The sequence below is a fragment of the Euprymna scolopes genome, chromosome 32 (assembly GCF_053919585.1).
Source record: "Euprymna scolopes isolate OS-2025 chromosome 32, ASM5391958v1, whole genome shotgun sequence".
Classification (NCBI taxonomy): Eukaryota; Metazoa; Mollusca; class Cephalopoda; order Sepiida; family Sepiolidae; genus Euprymna; species Euprymna scolopes.
Genome location: NC_136513.1, coordinates 5,840,051 through 5,863,059, shown reverse-complemented (window position 1 = coordinate 5,863,059; position 23,009 = coordinate 5,840,051). Strand labels below are relative to the sequence as shown.

General features: G+C 32.5%; 1 protein-coding gene across 3 annotated transcripts in view; it reads right to left on the bottom strand.

Annotated features, from left to right (window-relative positions):
* The window catches only part of LOC145256195 (HEAT repeat-containing protein 5B-like), a 292,341-nt gene that overhangs the window by 79,947 nt on the left and 189,385 nt on the right, over positions 1–23,009 (bottom strand). For all 3 annotated transcript variants that reach the window (XM_080114803.1, XM_080114802.1, XM_080114805.1), the window contains exons 11-15: positions 22,237–22,348; positions 13,622–13,774; positions 11,674–11,773; positions 11,008–11,117; positions 5,341–5,504 (exon numbers count right to left, since the gene is read on the bottom strand). In XM_080114803.1, coding sequence (XP_079970929.1) covers positions 5,341–5,504; positions 11,008–11,117; positions 11,674–11,773; positions 13,622–13,774; positions 22,237–22,348 — 639 coding nt within the window. The remainder of the gene's footprint in view (positions 1–5,340; positions 5,505–11,007; positions 11,118–11,673; positions 11,774–13,621; positions 13,775–22,236; positions 22,349–23,009) is intronic.

The following is a 23,009-nucleotide window of genomic DNA, read 5'->3' as shown; positions in this document are numbered from 1 at the left end:
ATTTGAAAGTAATTAAAATGTTGACTAGAAAGTCATTTAAACTGGCTTTAAAATTATAAGTAAATTCTCATTTAATTAAAAGATAAAAAATTTCAGAATCTATTTACATTAAATAATTTTATAAATAGAAATTGAAACAAAATTAAGTTAATAGTTTTAGTTAAATAAACCTAGTCCATTCCATTGAACATAATATTCAATCTGTCTGTATTTTTGAGATGAGGTGTTTTCATTGATTGAGATTGTCGGACTGACTTCCTCATCTTGGTTGTTGTAGTCACAACGTTTCGGCCATTTTGCCCTCCGGCCTTCATCAGGTGTTTTGTATCGAACTGGGGAACTGTTTGTTAGGAGTCTCGAACTCAACCCTTTATTATTAGTATTATTACGGGGGTACCGTGTTCGGACTCCAGCTAGGCTCTGGGACATAGTTGCTGATTCTCTGTTTTGAATGTTACTTTTCACTGCCTTCGTTCAGGATTGAACTCAGCACCTTTGGGTAACTGTAAACTTTGATACGACATTTAGGACCACTCGGCCATATGTCAGTAGGAGGGCAAAACGACCGAAACGTGACTACAACAACCAAGATGAGGAAGTCAGTCCGACAATCTCAATCAATAATATTCAATCTCTCATAAAAATTAGTTTAAAAAAAAATAAAGGTTAAAAAGAACACTACCATAATGAAATTATAGTTTTATAAAAAAAAATTGGTTCAATTAATAATTTAATAACCAAATGATACAATAATAATTAAATTTCAATATTGAAAAAATAATTTGGTAAAAAGAAAAAGAAAAAAAAAAAGGGACTTTTAGGCAAGAATGAAAAATTTATACCTGTGGAAAGATAAATTACAATACATAAGAGAAATAAAATTTCACTCTTAAAACATGAGAAAATCCAGTAAAAGACGAAAATAAAGGAAAATAGCATTTCTTAAAAAATGGCACTGGCACAGCCACATAAAAAGTGCCCCTCCCCCCCGGTCTTAATAGTCTAATTTTTGGTGTTAGCAATAAAATCTTAGAATCTTTCTGTACTTAATAATAAAAAAGTTACAATTTTTTTGTTTATTCTTTTAATTCAAAGTTTTATTCAATGCATAATACTGTATTTTCACACTTGATTAATGAACCGCTTTTCCATTTTTAGTTTTTATGGGCCTGTTTTTCACTTGTTCAATGAAATGGTTTTCATATTTTCCGTAATTTTGAAAATTACAATTTTTCGAAGTAAGAAAAAATTACATTAAAAAAAAGTTTGACATTAAAAAAGTTAGATATTAAGTTCATAAAAATAATTTAGAAAAAATTAAAATAACTTAGATATTTTGAAATCAGTTTCTCGTTTACATAATCACTAAACTTTTACAAATTTAGTGATCGGGGGGGGGGCAAAAAGAGAGAATAGGGTGGGGTCATAATTTCCAAACATTTTAAAAATACGTAAACACTTCAAAACGTGTGTGTGTGTATGTGTGTGTGTGTGTGGGGGGGGGTCATTTTTTATTTAAAAGATTTGCTTTGAAAAGGTCCTATCGTTAAATATTACTCAATTATTATTTCTTGGTGTTTTTAAGGCTTTTAACACAAAAAAAAGTCCTCCAACTTTCTTCAGATACATCTTGTCAGATTTGGTAATCTGTACCAAATTTCTAACAGAATCCCTTTTACTTATTTCAATCTTATTTAATTTTACTTTCTATCACTACATTTTTATCAACAGCATCTCTGCGTGCTAATGATAACTTTTGTCTTAATTATTTACCATGTTTATACAAGTATTCACACTGTTTCTATTAGGGATTTAACTAATTGTTAACATATTTTTATCCTAATGAGAATCCATGAAAGAGATTTATAAATATTTTCATTTTATATATATATATAAGATTTTAATTAACTGTAGAATTTATTCAGATTCTGTGAAATTCTGACTTAATAATAATTACAAGAGTTGGTACAACATGCTACCTCTTGCATCAACTATGGTTGACAGGGGAAGATCTGGCTTAAGTGTGTAAGAACCTAGCTTATGGCAACACTTTGAATTAGACTATCTGGAACGCAAGTCTGAGTCATTTCCTGGTTTTGCCCAAGCTGAAATCCATGATACACATAGCACCCAAAATACCAAAACCAGATGAAAAAAAACTGTTGAGATATCAAAATTCTTAAAGTGAAACAAAATTCACATGCAATATTAGGATATTGATATGACACTTTATATATTCTTGATAATTGTAATATTTTGATTACTTTATTTTTGCCGGTGTTGTAATCATAGTGATGAACTACACAGAACTATACTCTCTACACATATGCTATTTGCCAGCTTTGCATCTCTGACCTATCTGATCTTCCCTAATCACCAATGTTCTCACAAGCAGAGCATAATTCCTTGCACCATCTGGTTATTGCACTTATGTTCACAAGACAAATTTTATTGGTTACTTCCAAAACATTATCAAACAGTTCAAACTCATAAATCATAAGTCCTGAATTAGACTACATTGTCAGTTCATCCGTGTAGTTTTTAATCAGACATGGAGCAAAATAATGAACAAGATGAACGGGTTCTTCAAAGTGTATAGAAATATTGGACAAAAATTTTTTGCCTCACCCTTACACTTGAATATAAATTAGTATTAATATGTTTGAATGCCTTAGTAAATTAATTATTTACAATCACACAACCATAAAATGTCTTTACTTCATAAAGTTATAAAAGAATATAACAATGTAGAAATAGTCAAAGAATGAAAACTAAATATTGAATAACAATTTTTTGAAAATATATTTTAATCTTACTTCCAGATTTCTCCTAAATTGCTGAAGTCTTATGCATGATGCTGACGGAATATAATATTTTGGGGATGTGTTTTTATTTCTTTGTTTCAGTTCAATTTAAAGGATGAATACTCCAATAGTTGTCTCCTCTTAGAATCTCAATGTATTTTGATAACAAAAGTTTATCAACTTTTTTTGTGTTTTAAGTTTACTATCAGACGTGTGTGTACAGGAAGATGATTTATGGAAATAAAATGTGACCAGTGATGATCAAGGGCATGCGTTGCATGGGTAAAAATGACTAAGATACAATGGATGTGCAATGTGAGTATTAAAGATAGGCTTAATTCTGATAAGCTCAGAGGAAGATTAAATCTGGAGAGTGATGAGATGTGCAGAACTGATTTTAATGGTATGGTCATGTTGAATGTAACTTTGGTCACATTAAAAGAATGGATGAAAAAGTTCAAGTTAAGAAATGTAAAATAGGTCAGTTAGCAGGGAAAGGCCAACAAATGAGAGAAACTTATAAGAAAGAATTTTAGAGAAAAAAAAAGATAAAGACCTAGCCAGAAATAGGTTACTTTGGAAGTGACTTTTTTAAAACTGCCAAACCAGCATTTAAAACCGAACATCATGATGAGGGCTATATGATGTAATTACTAAGGGGCTGCAATGTTGTGTCTGTATTACCCTACTGAAAAAGAAAATGCTCACAAGTTATCAAAATGCACATCAATACCAAGAGATTATTATTATTGGAGTATCAATTTAAATAATTGTCTATTTAGAAACTAACAATTCATGGTGGCATGATCATTGTAAGCATTGTAAGTTGTTATTGTTACAAAACAACTAAAAAGAAAAGACGACGAATAGGATAAAAAACAAAAAAGTAGCAATTCATTAGTTAAAGTAAGGGTGTCAAACATATTGCACACAAGCTGAATTTGACCAGTGGTCTTGATCACTCATTAAGTTTTTAGTTCAATTTTATTGGAATGAGGGACATTTGTGCATGTATACAACATACTTTCCATGCTTTGAAAACTATAGATTTTAAGATCATTTTTTTCAATAATTAGCCGTGTCCTTAGTTTGCAACGAAAGCATAAAGTAAAATGTTCTTCGCTATTTAACATGTGTTGAACCAAAAATCGTGTTCACAAATGATTTTTCAGAACTACAACAGATTATTTTATATTAAACTTGACAAGGGAATTTTTGCACTTTACTTTTTATATTTTTATTTTATTCTAAAAATTAAATGCTCGTATTCTGAAAAAAAAAAAAAAAAAAAAAAATATATATATATATATATATATATATATGGATATCTTCTCTCTCTATAAAGTTTATGTACGGGGTAATCTAAACTAATGAATTTTGGTATGTATGTATTGTACAGTAACATGAGAACATATTTTTTTGTTTTTATAAACTTTAGCATTTAGGAAGTGTGCTCCCAAAATATTTTAGAAATAAGTTAGATACAAAAAATTAATACGGAAAAGAAATGCTCTACATCAAATTTTGATTTAATAGTAAGTAATAAACTTTTTAAGTAAGTGGTGCAAACACACGAGTCTAAATAATGTGGTTTTGTAAAATCCTAAACTATTGAACTTCGAAGTATATAGTAAAGCATCAACAGAACTGTATAATATCTCCACCCTTGAAAGAAAAAAAAAAAACTTTAAAGTTAAAACTAATGTTATATCTATTGCTTATACCCACCTTAGGATGGTTATTTTAATAATATATAACAAATACCTACCGTTTCACTGGATATAATATGAATAAACAGCTCAAATTCTTAAATATTTCATTAGATGATTCCAACAATGTCTTATCTTTCTTTTAATACTTCTTGTAAATGTATCCAGTTTATTCTGAATATTTTGCACACAAGTTCTCATCTTATATATTATTCTCACATTTTGGATGATATCCAACCTTCAAGTGCATCTTGTCGAACTTTAGAATCTGTATGGATGTTCTAGGTGATAGTCTTCTGGAAGTTGAAGGTTCAATCCTTGTTACAATAAATAATACTAAGAATTACAAAAGAATAGTATTTCTACTTTGTCATGGCTGATGAAATGAGAAGAACCTATTCTTCTGGATTAAATAATGAGTGCAGTTTGAAATTCTGTACATGTTGGAGTCTGACAAAATGCACTTGAAGAAGGTTGGAGATTATATCAATTGCAACACTGTAAAAATAACGTCCAAGATGAGAACAGGAGTCTGAATAATCCAATAATACAAATCATCATTCCTCATCTCAAAAATTCTAAAACCGAGTTTGATCAGTATATTGTACATGCGTGTAATGCTTTGCAATTATCTTTATAGAGGGTACAGTTAAGAACCTGGTTAAAATGATATGCTCATCGAGGCATAGCATAATAATTTAAATTACAAGTTCCCATTTTCTGTTTGTAAGCCTTGCCAATATGCGTTCCCTACATTTTGAAGCAAGTGTTAAAACAAGTTTGACACCTGTGGGTTAGTTTTGTTAAGTAAAAGAAGAACATCTTACCTGGTCTTCTATTGCTTTGTGATCCGTTTCTTGGAGCCAAGAACCAAGGATGACACTGTCGTCTACATGACACATGGAACGAAGGTGAGAAGTGGTTGTATTTGCTGGGTTGTCTGTTAAGGTGAACTCGGCAACCAACTCGCGTAGAAGAGTTGTATAGGTTCCTGAAACAACAAGCAAATGGATATGTATATTAAATAAAAAATTGTGATTGTTGAGTTATCCTTGAGCTTGTGTTGCTAGATTGTTTGAAAAGTGAGTTTGTAAAAAATTTAAATTTAAAAAATAAAGAAAATCACAAATTAGTCTCTTTCTACTCACTACATGGCTATCTCACTAAAGCTACAGGTTAAATAGTATTACTACTCTTATCACCGTTTTGACAGATAGAAAGAGGAAAAGTAATTACCCCTGACTGTTAATAAAGAGACAAGTGAGAATGAGAGCATATAAAATAAAGGCGGAGGTGTGGCGTGAATAGACAACAATTTAGTAAAAAGATGTGTGATGTGATTAGTTAATTGCAATGTGAAACTGAGATCAATTAAAATGAAATACTTTTAAAACATTATTTCAAAAAAGAGCGATAGAAGCAAGAATGATAGATACTGCAGGGGCTCAAACAACATATATAGTGAGGCTGAATGTGATAGAGGCTTAGTAAGAATTGGGTCATTACTCAAGTTAATTGCAAAGTGCAGCTAATTAGAACAATCAAAATGAAAGTTATTGTCAAATATAACTCAATCTGAGTATTGAGAGATATTTTTATGTGTCTTTTGTGTGATTAAAATTAAAAGGCCTTAGGTTAAGAAACGTTGATTAATCAAGGTTTAATAAAATAATTTGGTTAGATAAAATAATGGAAATACATAACATCATAATTTTCAACATCTATAAAAGCTTTCTTACCATCCTCCTTCACAACCATATTTTTTTGTAAGTGTGTGTACGAGGGAGGGGGGGGCAGACTATGTGAATTATCTACTAGTAGTTTCAGTTTCCTTGGCTTTGTGCAATATTCAATGTATCTAGTTAAGTTTACAGTGCTATTGTATTTTAGTTTGTAATCGCATAAGAAACTTCTCTTCAACAACACCTTAATGAATACCAATGAAGTTCAGCTGTGAAAAATTTAAACATCTGTCTTCCTCAATTCGTCCTTCTTAAAGTAGTTCTCATCATATGCAAATGAATGCCAACTATAATAAATCTAACTACAAACACAAATTCTTTTTTCTATTGCAAATTAAATGCCTAATGTGTGAAACAGTTCACACACTTCAAAGCTGATAACCCTTCATTTTCTTCTCCATTGTTACAGTAGGGCAGGTCGATTTTGGAACCCCGGTGAAGCAATGGTGATGATAGTTGGGGTTTGACATAGAAAATACCTACACAAAATATTTTTTTCAAAATCGTTATCTTTGCTTGAGGAAATGACTTCAAAAGTTGAAAAAATTGAAGCTATTAAAAGTTTTTCGGTGAATTGTCAAGAACGTCCCATCGTCAAAACAATCCGCACTGTTAAGAAAACGGCATCATTATTTAGAATATGTTTTAAACTACATTTTAAATAAAATGAGTGAGGATAATTAATTAATGAAATACATATTAACTGTAAAAGCAAAATTATGTTTTTTTAAATAATAGCGACCAAAGTTTGCTTTTTTCATTTTAGGAACTTTTTGAGGGTGGGAACATTTTAGATTTCACCGTTGTAAACAGACACTTGTAATTGATATTGAAAATTAACGTTTGTTTATTATTTAATTTTAAAACATCATTATTTTTAAACTTAATTATTTTGAAAGGAAAAATGAAAAAGACTTGTTTAAAATATGTATTATCAGTTTTCAAGTGTCTGCAGTGAATTTAAATATATTTGTCTTATCTTTTTTAATTTGTTTTTCTGTTAGGCTGGTGCAAAAATAATGTCATTTTTTGACGTTTAAACGAATGTCAAATAACATTATTTTTCCACCAACCTAATATTTCACATCAAATTCTATTTGAAATTTTTATTAAAATATGGTAATACTGAAGTTTTATATAAAAAAAAAAAAAAATAGCCCATGCAATTTTATTCTACACATTCTTTATGAAACATAACCACGTAAATTTTCAAGTTTTTCTACTTAATAAAATATACTTTGCAGAAAATTAGTTTATTTCTTTTATTTTTAGAGAGCAATTGTTTTTAAGCGATATTTTTCTTCTAAAATCATAGTTTTAAAATCAGATAACCCACAAAGGTTAATATGAGTAAATAAAGAAACTGCTTTGAAGGTTTTTTGGTACTTTGGCATCTATGTTATTGTGCTAAAATAACTATTTAGAAAGCCATTCTTAACATGGGGAGGATGGGAGAGTGTGTTGTAACTATTCTGTATTTTCACCTAACAATTTAATAAACAACAATATCATAAAAATTAAATTTAACTTGAAAATACAATTAAAAATAGAATGGTAACAAATGCACAAGGACTGGTTTTTCAAACTCTAAAGCAAGAATGAATCTCTTTATGGATAAATACATGTTATCGAAGGAGGAGCTAAAGTCTGCTAAGAAAATATCTAAACTAAACACCACTATGCCTCTGATTTGGTTTGGTCCTCTCTCTTCAATACGTCTAATTCAACTCTACAAGGTTTTCATTACTTCGTATCATAATTAGCACTTATTTTTTTTTACATATGAAACTGGAAGATAGCCTAAAACAGTTTCTTTCAGTTATAATCCATTTATTTATTTTACTTTTCAGATTAAAATGTCAGCAAAAGCACGACGTTCAGTTTTAACCTGTGGTTCACAAAATTTGCTGGTTCACCTTGTTGTTTGGATGAAACAGCACCCCTAACTTCACAAGTAATCCAGTTTAGTTATTTCCTCGAAAACAGTTATCTCCACTAAAAAAAAATAGTGAGATTTCTAATTGCTAAAGAATTAATTAATATTTGGCAAGCAGTTAATGCACAATTGTCCTTGTTAAGGGAACGTTATATAGGACAGAAGGTTAATATATTTTGCTATAAGAGGGCCAAACAGATTGACAGGAAATCTCTTGCAGCAACTAAAGTGAAAAGAATGAAGGAACTGCTAGACAAACTGTTTGATATATCTTCTTGTAGCTGTAAACTTCCTGACTTGAGATGTGATGACTTTGCAGTAAAGTGCAAGACAGAAAACTGTCAAAAAGGCATGTAGTCTGCACTTGTCCTCCTAACAAAGAGGTAAAATTAATTCTAAAGATTCATCTGCAATTATGTTCCTTTTTTGTGGAAAATAAAATAATATATTGGTATTTATTATGTATTCTGGCTCTATTATTAAACATGCAAATTTTGCAATTTTCAGGTTCCACCAGAAGAACTGCCATTTAGAGCAATTTTTAAATTAATTGATGAAACAACAAAAAGCCTAACAACATTTACTGGTCCTTTAGGGAAACTTTGTATCAATAATTATTAAGATTTACCTCAAGTAGAATTCTAAACATTTAGTGGCACCCTTGATCATCTGACAGCAGAAGAAAAAAATAATTTAAGTGAAGACCAGAGGCTAGTTTTTGAGTATGATGCTGACATTTCTCGAGAAGTTAACCTAGGGTATGCAGCTTAGAAAATTGGGTCCTTGAATCAAGCAAGATGGCCAACATTAGCCACAAGGTTAATGTGTTTATGGACCAGAGGTGTCTATCCTAAAACACTATGATAAATTAAACATTCTGGTTAAATTTATCATCCAAATGTATGCAGTTAGTTGGTATGAGATCAAAACAGACAATTATTTTTTTTAACGAACAACAGTATATTTTAACATGATTCAGAGAACAAAACAGTGAACTAAAACCCAAATTACTGTTTTAAACAGTTTAAAATATAGTGCTTTTGCACTACTTCTGGAAAATATCATGTCGATGATAAACTTAGATGAATTGGACGTGAGAGAAGAGGGCATTCAAACGATTTTCTCAATTAGGTAAATAAATATTTATCCATTAAATTTTATTAGTTTTCTCAATTTACCCAAACAATAGTCAGTTTTATTCATATTACATTACAAAAATATAAAAAAAAATAAGTGTTTTCGAATAATTTTTTTTGTGTGCCTTTTGCCAGAAATAGTGTACAACAACAAAAAAAAAAATGATTGAAAAAGATTACTGCTATCAATTTTGCAGTAGCACACTTGTCAAATTTGATTGATTTTTCTAAAAAAATTGTATATGGGCAGGAAGCAAGACAGACATATTATTACAAAGTCATTGTGCCACCAAATTAGAACTTCATTTTCCTCGAAAGGAAATTACAGAGAACAATCCAGTTCTATTATAACAGAATATTATTGCATTTAATAAAAAATTAAAATACATGGTTCTGTAAGTTGTATCAAGTTGTTATATTGTGTAATACATCTTCACATATCTTTTGGAATTGTGAAATTTAAATGACTTAGTTGCTAATTAGCTTTTTTTACAATTTTTGTTTAATCAATGCAGTAAAAGTTGAGATATTCTGCTAGTTGTGATTCATAATTAAAATTATAATTCATGTATTTATTTTTCTTTTAATGTATTTCATATGAATATATCAATGTTAATTGAATTTTTTATAAAAACAGTAAAATTTCAAAATCACTGTTGCAAAATGTTATGGAAATGAAAGATTTCTCAGCATTTTTCCACACGATTTTAAAAAACGCTCAATTTTCTGTTCAAGATAGGAATCTAAGTTTTGGTATCTGTTCTTATCACATCAAATCCCAACCATCATCACCAGAGCCATGTTAATTTTCTGAAAAATGTTGCAAATCAACCTGCCCTATTGTTACAGTAGGTAGCATTTAATCCTTGCTTATATTTTAAGCCACATAGTTTATCAGCGATTGGTTGACGTTATCAAACTATGTGGGTTGGTTTCCAAACTCAAGGATTTTTCTTAATATTTCATTAATGCTGTCAATACTTTCTAATTTCTCATACTGTTTAGGTAGTAGGATGACCACAAGGCCATACGTGTTACAGCAAGACTCAGTTCTATGTCACACCTCCAGAAAAACCCAGAAGTAACTGAGAACTTCATAACTTTATCTAGCACTCCACCCCAACCTGATTGCAATCCCATCAACTAATATATGCAAGCACTGTTGAAGAAGAGCACCAGATGTGCTAGATAATTCAGGAAGCTTCGGAAGGGCAGCTTTAAACTTGATGACAAAAGTCTTCATCAGAAGCAGATAAGAGGACAGTCGTACACTGCATATATATATGATCTATTCTGTATCTATCAGTAATGTGGACTCTGGATTCCAATTCCATAACCTGTGTTAAATGAACTGACAGATCTACGAGTTGTAAATGGAAGAGTTGGAGATCATTGATGCAGAGGAAGTCATCTGAAATAGAAGATTGAATTGGTTTGGTCGTATGAAAAAGATATCACCAGACAATCTAAGGAATTTAGTTTTACTGGAGATCGGTGATCAACAAAAACCGAGTAGACCTCAAAGTAATGACCGTTGACATGGAACAGTTGAGATTGATGAATTAAGACAGGAGTGATAGAAAATTGTGAAAACAATGAACAACGCCTAACTTTGACGAGAGAAAAAATAATAATCGTGGCTCATGTGGAAGAGAGAGAGAGAGAGAGAAAAAGGATTACCTTCATATGATTCTGGTGGTAGTAAAGAAAGAACATCATAAAGTCTAAGGCGAACCATAGCAGATGGTGCCTTCAAATGATTACCATAAATTTTGATCACATTTGGCAGGCTGAAAAAGGACAAAAATATTTTCAGAAATACAAGAATTTCAATAAATGAATTTTTAAAAAATATACATTGAAAAATAAAAAAAAGGAAAAAAAAAATCAATTCAAATTTATTCAGTTTATTTGTATGTAAATATAGAGTTTTTTTTAAAATATACTTATGAGTTATCGCTCATCCAGGTGCAAAGGCCAATAAGATTTAATGAGTTGGTCAAGTAAACACTGACACAACACCATAAGAATTGGTAATAAAGATTAATATTAGTCATAATTTGATTTAAAAAACTCCAGAAGAACTTGTTAACAATGCTCTTGAAAACAATCATGTTTTAGTCAGCTGGGAATCAGTTTCAGAATATTGTGTCCCAAAGACGAGCCACTCTTGGAAAGAAAGTTTGCTTATGGAAGTTTTGTTTAGTTTTAGGTATACAGAGGAAGAAAGGAAAATTATGTACAATTGTTTTTGGATACTTGTTGATCAAACATGTTTAAACAACCTTATTTATACTTGTTTGGTTGAAAGTATTTGGAAGTGGACTAATTATTGAAAACACTCACTGGGATAGCATAATGAGAGCACATTCTAGAGGAGCCAAAAGTCTTCGGATTACATCTTCAGTGACAAGCTCTCGGCAGTTCTGCAGAAAACTTTGCATTGCTGAAATAAGAAAATAAAACATGCCATTAAAAACATGATGCAAAACAATCACTAATTATAAAGTTTAACAGATTTTGTCTCATGCATAGTAATAGCAGTAGTCAAGGAGAATAGGAGGACAAAGAGAGGACAAGAGAGAAAATGAGGAGGGAGAACTGGGAACAGAGGGAGAAAATAGGGGAAGGAGAGAGAAATGAGAAGAGTGGGACAGAGAGGAGGAAGGACAGGGGAGGGGGTAGAGAGGAGGAAGGACAGGGGAGGGGGTAGAGAGGAGGAAGGACAGGGGAGGGGGTGGAGAGGAGGAAGGACAGGGGAGGGGGTGGAGAGGAGGAAGGACAGGGGAGGGGGTGGAGAGGAGGAAGGACAGGGGGTGGAGAGGAGGAAGGACAGGGGAGGGGGTAGAGAGGAGGAAGAACAGGGGAGGGGGGTAGAGAGGAGGAAGAACAGGGGAGGGGGTAGAGAGGAGGAAGGGGAGGGGGTAGAGAGGAGGAAGGACAGGGGAAGGGTTAGAGGGGAGGGGGTAGAGAGGAGGGGTTAGAGGGGAGGGGTTAGAGGGGAGGGACAGAGAAGGGGTTATAGGGGAGGGACAGAGAAGGGGTTATAGGGGAGGGACAGAGAAGAGAGGGGAGAGAAAAGGGGGAAGAGAGAGGGGAGAGAAAAGGGGGAAGAGAGAGGGGAGAGAAAAGGGGGAAGAGAGAGGGGAGAGAAAAGGGGGAAGAGAGAGGGGAGAGAAAAGGGGGAAGAGAGAGGGGAGAGAAAAGGGGGAAGAGAGAGGGGAGAGAAAAGGGGGAAGAGAGAGGGGAGAGAAAAGGGGGAAGAGAGAGGGGAGAGAAAAGGGGGAAGAGAGAGGGGAGAGAAAAGGGGGAAGAGAGAGGGGAGAGAAAAGGGGGAAGAGAGAGGGGAGAGAAAAGGGGGAAGAGAGAGGGGAGAGAAAAGGGGGAAGAGAGAGGGGAGAGAAAAGGGGGAAGAGAGAGGGGAGAGAAAAGGGGGAAGAGAGAGGGGAGAGAAAAGGGGGAAGAGAGAGGGGAGAGAAAAGGGGGAAGAGAGAGGGGAGAGAAAAGGGGGAAGAGAGAGGGGAGAGAAAAGGGGGAAGAGAGAGGGGAGAGAAAAGGGGGAAGAGAGAGGGGAGAGAAAAGGGGGAAGAGAGAGGGGAGAGAAAAGGGGGAAGAGAGAGGGGAGAGAAAAGGGGGAAGAGAGAGGGGAGAGAAAAGGGGGAAGAGAGAGGGGAGAGAAAAGGGGGAAGAGAGAGGGGAGAGAAAAGGGGGAAGAGAGAGGGGAGAGAAAAGGGGGAAGAGAGAGGGGAGAGAAAAGGGGGAAGAGAGAGGGGAGAGAAAAGGGGGAAGAGAGAGGGGAGAGAAAAGGGGGAAGAGAGAGGGGAGAGAAAAGGGGGAAGAGAGAGGGGAGAGAAAAGGGGGAAGAGAGAGGGGAGAGAAAAGGGGGAAGAGAGAGGGGGAGAGAAAAGGGGGAAGAGAGAGGGGAGAGAAAAGGGGGAAGAGAGAGGGGAGAGAAAAGGGGGAAGAGAGAGGGGAGAGAAAAGGGGGAAGAGAGAGGGGAGAGAAAAGGGGGAAGAGAGAGGGGGAGAGAGGGGGAGAGAAAAGGGGGAAAAGAGAGAGGAGAGAAAAGAGCTAAAAAGGAGGGGAGGGAGGGAAAAAAGGTGCAGGGAGAAAATAGGAAAAAGGGGAGAGAGGGAAAACAGGAAGAGAAGGAAAGAGAAGTTTTAAAAGAGAATTTTCACTAATTTTTCTATTCTGTTGTCCATGCCTTTCCCAGACAATACCAGGTAATGATGCTAGTCATAGATAAAAAACCATTTCCAGAATCTGCAATCAGCTTGAAATTGGCACTTACTTCCAAGAGCTCCAGCTCGTCCTTCCAGAGTGACTTGCCAAGTGAAGGAATCTCCGCGCACTTTTTCAGATTCAAGTTCTTTGGTGGATCGAGGAAATGCATTTCTCCACAACAGCAGCATCCTTGGAAGGTGGTTGCGCACCACAGGAGGACCTGATGGCATAGACAAAACAAATGAAGAGTGTAAAACAATTTCATGGAAATGTTCAACATCACAGAAAGCATCTTAAACATAGTGAGTAGATTCATTTAAAAACTGAAGACTAAATTGCCTCGGGGAAGAGGAGAAAAGTGAAATAGATCACTTTCCCTCTCTTTCCTATCACTCTTTCATTTGAGTTTTTGTTTTTCTTTCTAAAGCAATGCACACACATGCACAAGTGGGAAGAGGAGATATAAAAATGGCCTATAACTTTGTCTAGAATTGAAATACAGAGAAAAACAATACATAAAAAAAGGAGTTGGCACTAAAAGTATTAACTGTGATTGCCAGACAAATTAGAATGCTTCTGTTTCACGTAATTCATCGCGCACATGTGTGCATGTGAAAAAATATTATGCCACATGGTTCTTCAATGTGCTTAAACATAGTGAATGTTTCAAAAAAAAAAAAAAAAAAAAATCAAAACTGACCTTACCACAAAGAGAAATTATGTTTTATGTGTTTACATCACCAATTGTCTACAGAGCTCAATTATTTTACGTACTGTAATGCTTTATGCTAAGTGGAATTAATTATTTCCCTTACTGAAGAGTTCAATCAGAGTGGAGGAGAAAATCATGAAGAAAAATGTGATTAAAAATTAGATTGTTCAGTCTTTGTTCAATATTTTTGTGTTTCTCATCATATTCGGTTAAAGCCTGTTTTACATGCTGACATGTGTTGGACGAGTTTAAGAAATTTATTTCCAAAGTAATCTATCTCTTATACATCTTTATTCTCCTATCTCTCAAAACCATAAGCGGAAGTGATAAGGATTATCACTTCTTCCTATGTTTTCCTTGGCTTGCCACTGAACTATTAAATGTTACATAAGTATGTATTATGTAAGTGTTACTAATTGTCATAAATAAATTTTCATAACTTACTAAGCTCTCACATATTGAGCATTGTTGGAGTAAATTCTAGAAAATCTATTAAGTTGGTGCAAAAATAATGTTTGTTTTGACATGAAGTCAAAAAACATTTTTGCACCAACCTAATATACATAAAACATTACAACTGCTTACAGTTTCTATGGACACAAGAAATATGAAAGATACATCTCATCAACAAAAACATTGTTTTGGAATTTTTGCAATTAGGATTTTGGTAATTTGAGTTATTCAAATTATTAATCTCATCTTGGTCATTATATTCATGTTTCAGCCTATGTAGCCTCTAACCTTGTTCAACTACATCTTTTCGAACTTAGAAACCCAGTCGAACTTGAGAAAAAAAACAAGGAGGGCTGAAAGAAAGGTTGCTGGATAGTCTACACAAAAATCTCATCCTGGCCCAGCCATTTAGTGGAGGGAAAAATCTAGTGCAGACTACACTGTGCAGGATAATGGCAAATGAGATTGACAATTGTAATACAATTGTGTGTTCAATTATAAAAGTTGTAGGCATTCAATACTTTAACAATTTTCTTTGACATTTATTTATTTCAGCTTAAAAAAAAAAAAAAAATCTTTCTGGATGTTCAAGTTTGATAGAGCCGTATACATTAATAACATTTAAACTTATGAACATCCACAAATGTTTTTTTTTAATATTGAGGTTGTCATTTATCAAGGCCGAGAGCTACTTGATAAGGGTTAATGAGACTTATTAGTTAATTATCATCAAATGATGACAAACACTAGGTACGGGCAAAAATGGGTGGACAAAGATAGGGGGACCTAGTTTTGAAAGTCGATTTATTATAATTTTTTTGTAAGTTTCTTTTTGATTGTATTTGAAAAATTAAAAACTAAACTTAATTTCCAAAAGGAAAAAAATATTTGTACACGTGAAAAAAAAAAAGTTATGAAAAATGTTTTCACAGTGAGCTAACCAATTCAGCTAAATTTTGAAGTTAAATAAATTCATTGTAATAATACTTTTAAAGATAAATATTATTTTTCTGAGTCTATTTCAAAGATAATTAGTAAAGTCCAAAGATATTGAATTAAATTAAAAAAATTAAAAAAGCACCTTGTTTGTGCAAAATATAAATTAATTAGCCCAAAAACTGAGTGATTCTGCTGTTCGCAAGATGCAACAAACAAAAGTTTTGTAAACACGGAATATACCAAAGCCCAAAATTTCAGCCACTTGAAAGACTGAAAATGATGTCATGTAATTAAAAGGGAAGAACGGGGATGCTAGTTTTTTGGGGTGTTTTTCCGCCAGACATGCACTCCTATTCTGAACGTTTGTATAATTTTTAGCATTTTTTAAATTTATTTTCTATGTTCCGGTTTTTAAATTTAATTTTTTTCAAATTATTGTTCAAGGTTATATAAAACTTATGTTGTGCCGAAAGTTTCACATTCTTTCAAGCAAGGAAAATATTAAAATCTTACATATAAAAATAATGCAATTTAAAAAAAAAAATATATATATTTTTTGCTATTATAATTTTTTGTGTGAAAATATTAAATAAACAATGCTTAATACAATGATAATATCGGTAGTTTGAGAAATTAATTATATCGAATTCATTAATACACATTTAGGGGCTTTTATCATAATGTTTCTGTAAAAATTAAATTCTTTTTAATTGTTATATTTTACGATGCTTTATTTTCATAAAAAAAAGCAAAAATAAATTCTTTTATTTTTTTTTATTACTGAAAACCATAACTTTAGTAAAGGTATTTTTTGTTTAAATAAAATAATACATTTCCACTAAGATTTAAATAAAAATAATGAGTTCAATATATTCTGTGATCATTATTTTATAAATTCTGAAAATTTCATTAAAATTGGTTAATTTCCTGATTTTTGGTGAATTTTTAAGTGAAGGGAGGGATCAAAATGTTTATACATTTTGAGCATCGGCATCCATTTTGCCCATACCTAACAAACACTATGGGAGTACTAACATAGAAAATTGATATGATTACTTATGGGGCAATCCATAAAAATTTGTCAACATTAGATTTGAAGAGTACCAAGTTATAATCAGTAGGAAAGTAACCTTGTAGTAATGTTTTCACAGATGTTTAGTCTCTTTGAAAAGAAGCTCAATGGAAATTCCATCCGACTCTAGGCATTTGAGGAAAAAAAGTGTTTTGCTGTTGTAGTGATAACACACGTTCTTGCTGTGAATGTCTACATGGATGAAATAAAGAAGGGAGCTTATTTAAGCAGTTTCTACTAGACTAGCAACATTTTTTACGAGAAAGAAGTTATACGGAAGAGAACAGATCCCCCACCCCACCCCACTAGATTTCAAATTCATTTTATTTAATCATGGAAGAGACAAAAAAAGTATACTGTTATTTTTGAGGTCATGGATACACTAATCTAAATAATAATATGCCAAGGCATTTTATGCTTGTATGTCATCACATTAAACACATTTTTTGAAAAATATAATCATCCAATCTGTGAAAATGGTGATTAATCTTGAGATCATTTGGACAAAAAAATTCTGACTTTACCCATTTTAAAATGAATTGTTCCAAAATTAAATTATGTCCAATTAAAGAACATTAATTTAGCAATAACATAAAAAGAGTATTTTTTATTCTTTATATTCTTGACTCTGAAAGACATTTCAAAAGGAATATTAACAAAAAATTATTAAATGGATGTAAGAAGCACCATGGAATTTCCATAAGATCTTATGAGTAGACAGATAATATCAATATTTCTGCAAGTGAGAATGTACATTGATTTTCAAGTAAATATTTTCTTTTTAGTCTTAAAACTTGTGCTTTATAAAAACGGTGTCATTATTGACAGAACAGCTGTACACTGTTTATAAGATATGAAATAAAAGTAGTCATAATATTGTGTTGGAGAGGAATTGTTTTCTTTAATGGTATCCCTCCCCCTACACCCACCCACCATTTGCTTGACACCGGAGAATAGGTGGGGGTGGTTTGGAAGGGAAGAGAAAAAAAAGACGGATGACTCATTAGCTGAGTGGGCACTTTTGAATAAATGATAACTCATCATAAGAAAATTGGGAAGCTGGATGTGCATGTACGCAAACATATTTCATCTCAGAACTGCTATTTTTCGCAACTTGCAATTCTCACTTGAGAATGGTTAGAATTAGATTTTATTTGGGTTTGAAAATCTAACAGAACCATACTCGAGTATTGCAAGCTGCATAAAAAGACCTACGTGAAATAAAATTGTGATTTGGCTTTCAAGCGCACTAAATGCATATTTTATTCAAATTAAATCAACGTTTCTATATGGAACTCACACCCTTGATGAAAAAAAATATATCTACACACACACAAACTAGCAGGATACCCGATGTTGCCCGGGTTGCGTTTGGATACATCTGATATGCTTAGGATATTGAGCACAGGAACCTTTACTTTCATTTTTGCCTTCTGTCCATCCTTTTCAAACTATGCAAATTTTTTTTTTTTTTTTTTTGGCAATAAAATTTTTAAAGTTTATTTGGTAATGTTTAAAAATATGTGCCCTTGAATGGAATATTGAGATTGTGTAAAAACTTGAAATAAGTTTAGTCTTCAACGAAGCGAAAAGTTGATTTTTAATCCCTTCAGCCATATGACCCTTTTAAAATGCGTAAAAATATTAACTGCAAACATATTTTCAATATGCCAACCTGCAGTATGGAAATCTATTAAAATTAATATTTTGGTATGGGTACATTTTTGGAACCCAAGTAAAGATACGTACCACTGAAATAACAAGGAAATTTTGTACAATGTACAATGTACAAAATTTGATTTTTCAAGCAAATGCATTAATTATAAAATATTTACAATAAAAGATTCTACAACTTAGTGCATTAATATTTTTAAAAGTAAAAATAAATTGACAGCGAAATCCATTTTTCTCTAAGCAATTTAAGTGACTGAAATAGGATTTAGCTGGTTAAATTCAAAGTTCAGTTTAACAACATTCAATGATTGATCTTCGAATGTTGACAGTTTCCGAATAAAGGCAACATCGTTTTTCTTTTTTCGATTACATTATAACATACGCATCTGTAGTTCCTCTTTAAATGTGCCTATTAACAGCCGTCTCTACAAATTTTGAATTGCATCCATAAATCTTTTGTTTAGCATTATTTTTGCAGAGTTTTTCAAATAATTAAAAATAAATTAAATCAATTTTAAATAATATTCCTAAACAACAATTAAAAAAATTCCATTATTAAAAACGAATAACATTAAGCTAATTATTAAAATATTTTCTTTAATACAATATGTAAATTAAGTAACTACTTTCATATAAGTTTCCTTTGAATAAATAATATATAGAAATCTTACAGAGATATGAGTGTATAAAAGTCGGTTTTCAATATTTGTGAAATAGTGTACCTTTTGTACATATTAATCAAATTGTGAACAAACAGGAAAACGACTTTATTTTTTTTTTTTTTGGTAAAATGTTTTTTCAATTATATTTCACTGTGTGTAAACCATTCTTTTTGCTTAGAAGCAAAATGTATGCTAAATATAACAACAGTGCATATATTAAAAAATTACAGTTAAATTCCAAGATCCAAATATTTATTTTTCATGCAAAACAGCTCCTTCAGCATGTTAAAATTTCAGTACATTTTTTACAGATTCATTTCGTTCTGCAGAAGCAATCAGTTATGTCAATACTAGCTCATTTCATGCATACACTCCTCAGAAAAATGATAAATTCTTTGCGTAGAAAGAAAAAAACATGACAATATAATGTTGCAAGAAAGAAAAGCATACATGGAATACCAAACATATATATACATCCTGACTGGTAGTAAGTATCACTTCCTACATTGAGGACTGCATATGCATGAAACACTAGTATCTGTAGGTATGAAAATTGTTGCTATTTATTTAAAAAAATATCATATATTTATGTGTGTGTGCGTGTGTGTAAAGATGCCGATAATAACCGCAAAATACATTCTTTTAGATGCATTAACGGTGGTCTTCAACGATACACTGACATCACTGCAGATTTTAGGTTTTGCATCCTATCAGTTTAGGCAGCAACCCCGACCTGACTCCATATGCATTAGGTCACCTCCTTGAAAGCGTTTAGCTATGCACAGCAACATGGCAAAAAGACTTTTTTTTTTGAAGTGATAAGTTTTAACTGTTTTTATGGAAACCCATCAGCTGGCATCAACGATGGGAACAATTCTAATCCCCCCCCCACACACACACACACGAACTCCTATATAATGCTTTCTCTCACTTTTTCTTGTTTTGATTTTGTCTTTCTCTTGGTTCACATTCATGTAAGTTGGGTTTTACTTTTTTTTTTTTATCTAGAATTACCTAATTAATCTAATTGTTACTTTTGAAGCCGACCCAATCAACCAAATGATACTATGCAATTTACAATAATATTCACACAGGTCAGCACACACACACGCACACACATCTATGCACATAGACATAACTCTGCTGATGGATTATACACTCACTCGCAGGAAATTCCAGTTGTATCCTTCATCTGTTCAATATTACTGATATGCATTCTATGCATGTCCGGCGCAAACTCTGAACCTACTACATTATTTAGCCACTTTTGCTCAGGTTGAAACCTACATACTCTGGTTAATATAGTTTTACAATACTAACATCTACTCATAGATCTGCCCCTCTCTACATTGCAGCTGTGTCAGGAGCATCAAGTTTTATAATAGTGAATGCTGACCTCTTATCCAGTCCTCTCTCTCTCGGCTGCAATACAATGACAGCTCATTAAATTCCATATTACATTCCAAATATATGTTCCAAATTTCATAAAAAAAAAATCTGTTTACTAGTTTGTTCTTTCTGTAGATGCACAAAAACTCAGCTGGATAGATGTTTATCGTTATCATATAGATATCCGGCTAGTCTCCGGTATGCAGTGAACTCATTTTAGTTTTCAAGTTTTATTTGCACATTTTTAAATTTCAGGTAGACCACTCCTATTATATTCTACAATTCAAAATGAATTATTCTCCTTGGTAATTTTTACTTTGGGGTAATTACTTAAAAAGATTTCACGTAAGCCATCATAGCAGACAATAATAAAGCAAGAACTAAAAGTATTTTTCATGACTATGTTTTACGTTTCATAAAAATCTGTTCAGTAGATTTTGAAGTCATAGCTACATTTATTTTCAGAGGGAAGGAAGCTTTTTACTCTCCATTTCTCTAAAGAAAGAACCTTTATAGCTCATTACAGTCCCTTTAACATTTACTATGTTTTGTCCATTAGTAATTCTTCCTATAGACACACAGATGCACTCCTCTTTATTACATAAATTTATATTTTTTTTCTTAAAAGAAATTGTCTGACTCTGATTAAAGAAAAACTTTGAAATAATAATTTAGATTCATACAATTTTAATTTAATATATTTTTCTCATGTGTTAATAAACTTTAATGAATTTATAAGAATATGAAAATAATGAAAGAGAAAGTGTAGAATAAAATGGTAAGTACATTTTAAAATGTAATGTTTGAGTTGAACTCGTGTTTAGATGATAAAAGGAATTTCCTGATTTTGCATTGAAATTGAATTCCATATTTCTTTCAAGAAAATGTGTTGAAAAAAATAGTGGAATTATGGCAGACGGTAGATAGTAAAAATGCTTAACTTACAAAAGTGAATAAAATGCCAGAAAAACCTTGAGATAAAATGCGTAAAAGCTTAAGATGTTTAAACAATTTTATAGAATAAATAGTTATTAATTTGCATGACATTGATGGTCAATGTAGTTATATTAATCATATATAAAACAGATTTTATTTCATGGATGAGAATAAGATTGGCAAGGGAGGTGAAGGGCAAGGAAAAGGAGAGTCGGGGGAGATAGAACAGAGGGTGAGATAGAGGGGAAAAGAAAGAAAGAGATAAAAAAAGAACAAAAAAGTAGTTAGATGCATTGGATATGTGCAAAGGAGGGGAGTCATTTTCAGTTGGTCCATTCCCGCCCATTTCAACATAAAATACAGAAGTTTATGTTTGGCCTAATTTACAAACTGGCAGACATAAGTGTTTTTTTATTCAGAAAAACAGAACACTTATGAGAATCTGATACAATTCCACATAGAACTAAGTTATGCAGTTTTACAATGACTCCTCTTATAATGGTGATTCAGTGTCTGTAACTGACATTATCTATGGATAAAACTTTGTGAAAACCAAACTTTATATTTATTGATATAAAATAACAATTCATCTCCATCTCTTCAAGCCCAGTCGAATAATATTAAACCAGCAGTAACAATAGGGGTATAAAATAGAATATAAACTATACATTTTTAGACATCTATAAATGTGTTGGGTAGAAAGACAACAATTAGACATCCAGAAGGAATGGACAATTTCTTGTATAAAGAGAAGAGGGAAGGGGTTAATAGCTAACTAAAGTAAAAAAAAAAAATGCATAAAAGAAAAGTGATATTGAAAGAATATGCAGATTTTTTTTTCATACCCAGTGTCATAAGTGCTCCGAGGAGGAGCCAGCCAGCCTGTGTCCGCTGTAGAGAAAGACGACTGTTCTGGGAAGCTGTTCTCAATAATTCCTCTGCAATGGAAAAAATTTGCTGGAAGAAAAACAAAAAATAATGAAAATCAATATGAATTGGCGGAGGAGACAAAATTCATCATATCAATTTTATAGACAACTCTCAGTTGGTCGAACATTGGAGAAAAAAATTTTTTTTTTATTCATGACCTGAAGTACCCATTTATATTGGGTCGTAAACTTTTTTTTTTTCAACTTTAAAAGCAGGTAATAAAATCCTCCAGTCATTTGTGTTCATATTTAAAAAATAATCCAGATCGCTAACATTTGCGCATCGGCAAAAAAAGTTTAATTTTCATAGGTGTAAAAAAAAAATAAATAAATTACTGCTAATCTGAAATGGAACACGTATATGAAATCCGTTGCCAAGGCCACTGGAAAAATGGTGGGATCCTTCTATCGATCCAGTAGATATCTCACTCCTGATGCAATTCTCTATCTATATAAGAGCCAGGTACATCCAAGGATGGAGTTCTGTTGCCACATATGGGCAGGAGCTGCTAGAAAGGACTTATCCTGCCTTGATAGACTTCATAGCCTCGTAGGTGATGTCCTTTTCTCTTCCCTGCAACCTCTTTCTCACAGAAGAGATGTTGCGAGTTTGTCTGCTTTATCATTATTTTTATGGCAAGTGCTCGACTGAGCTCCAATCTATGCCCCCCCCCCTCGCCAAACTTTCA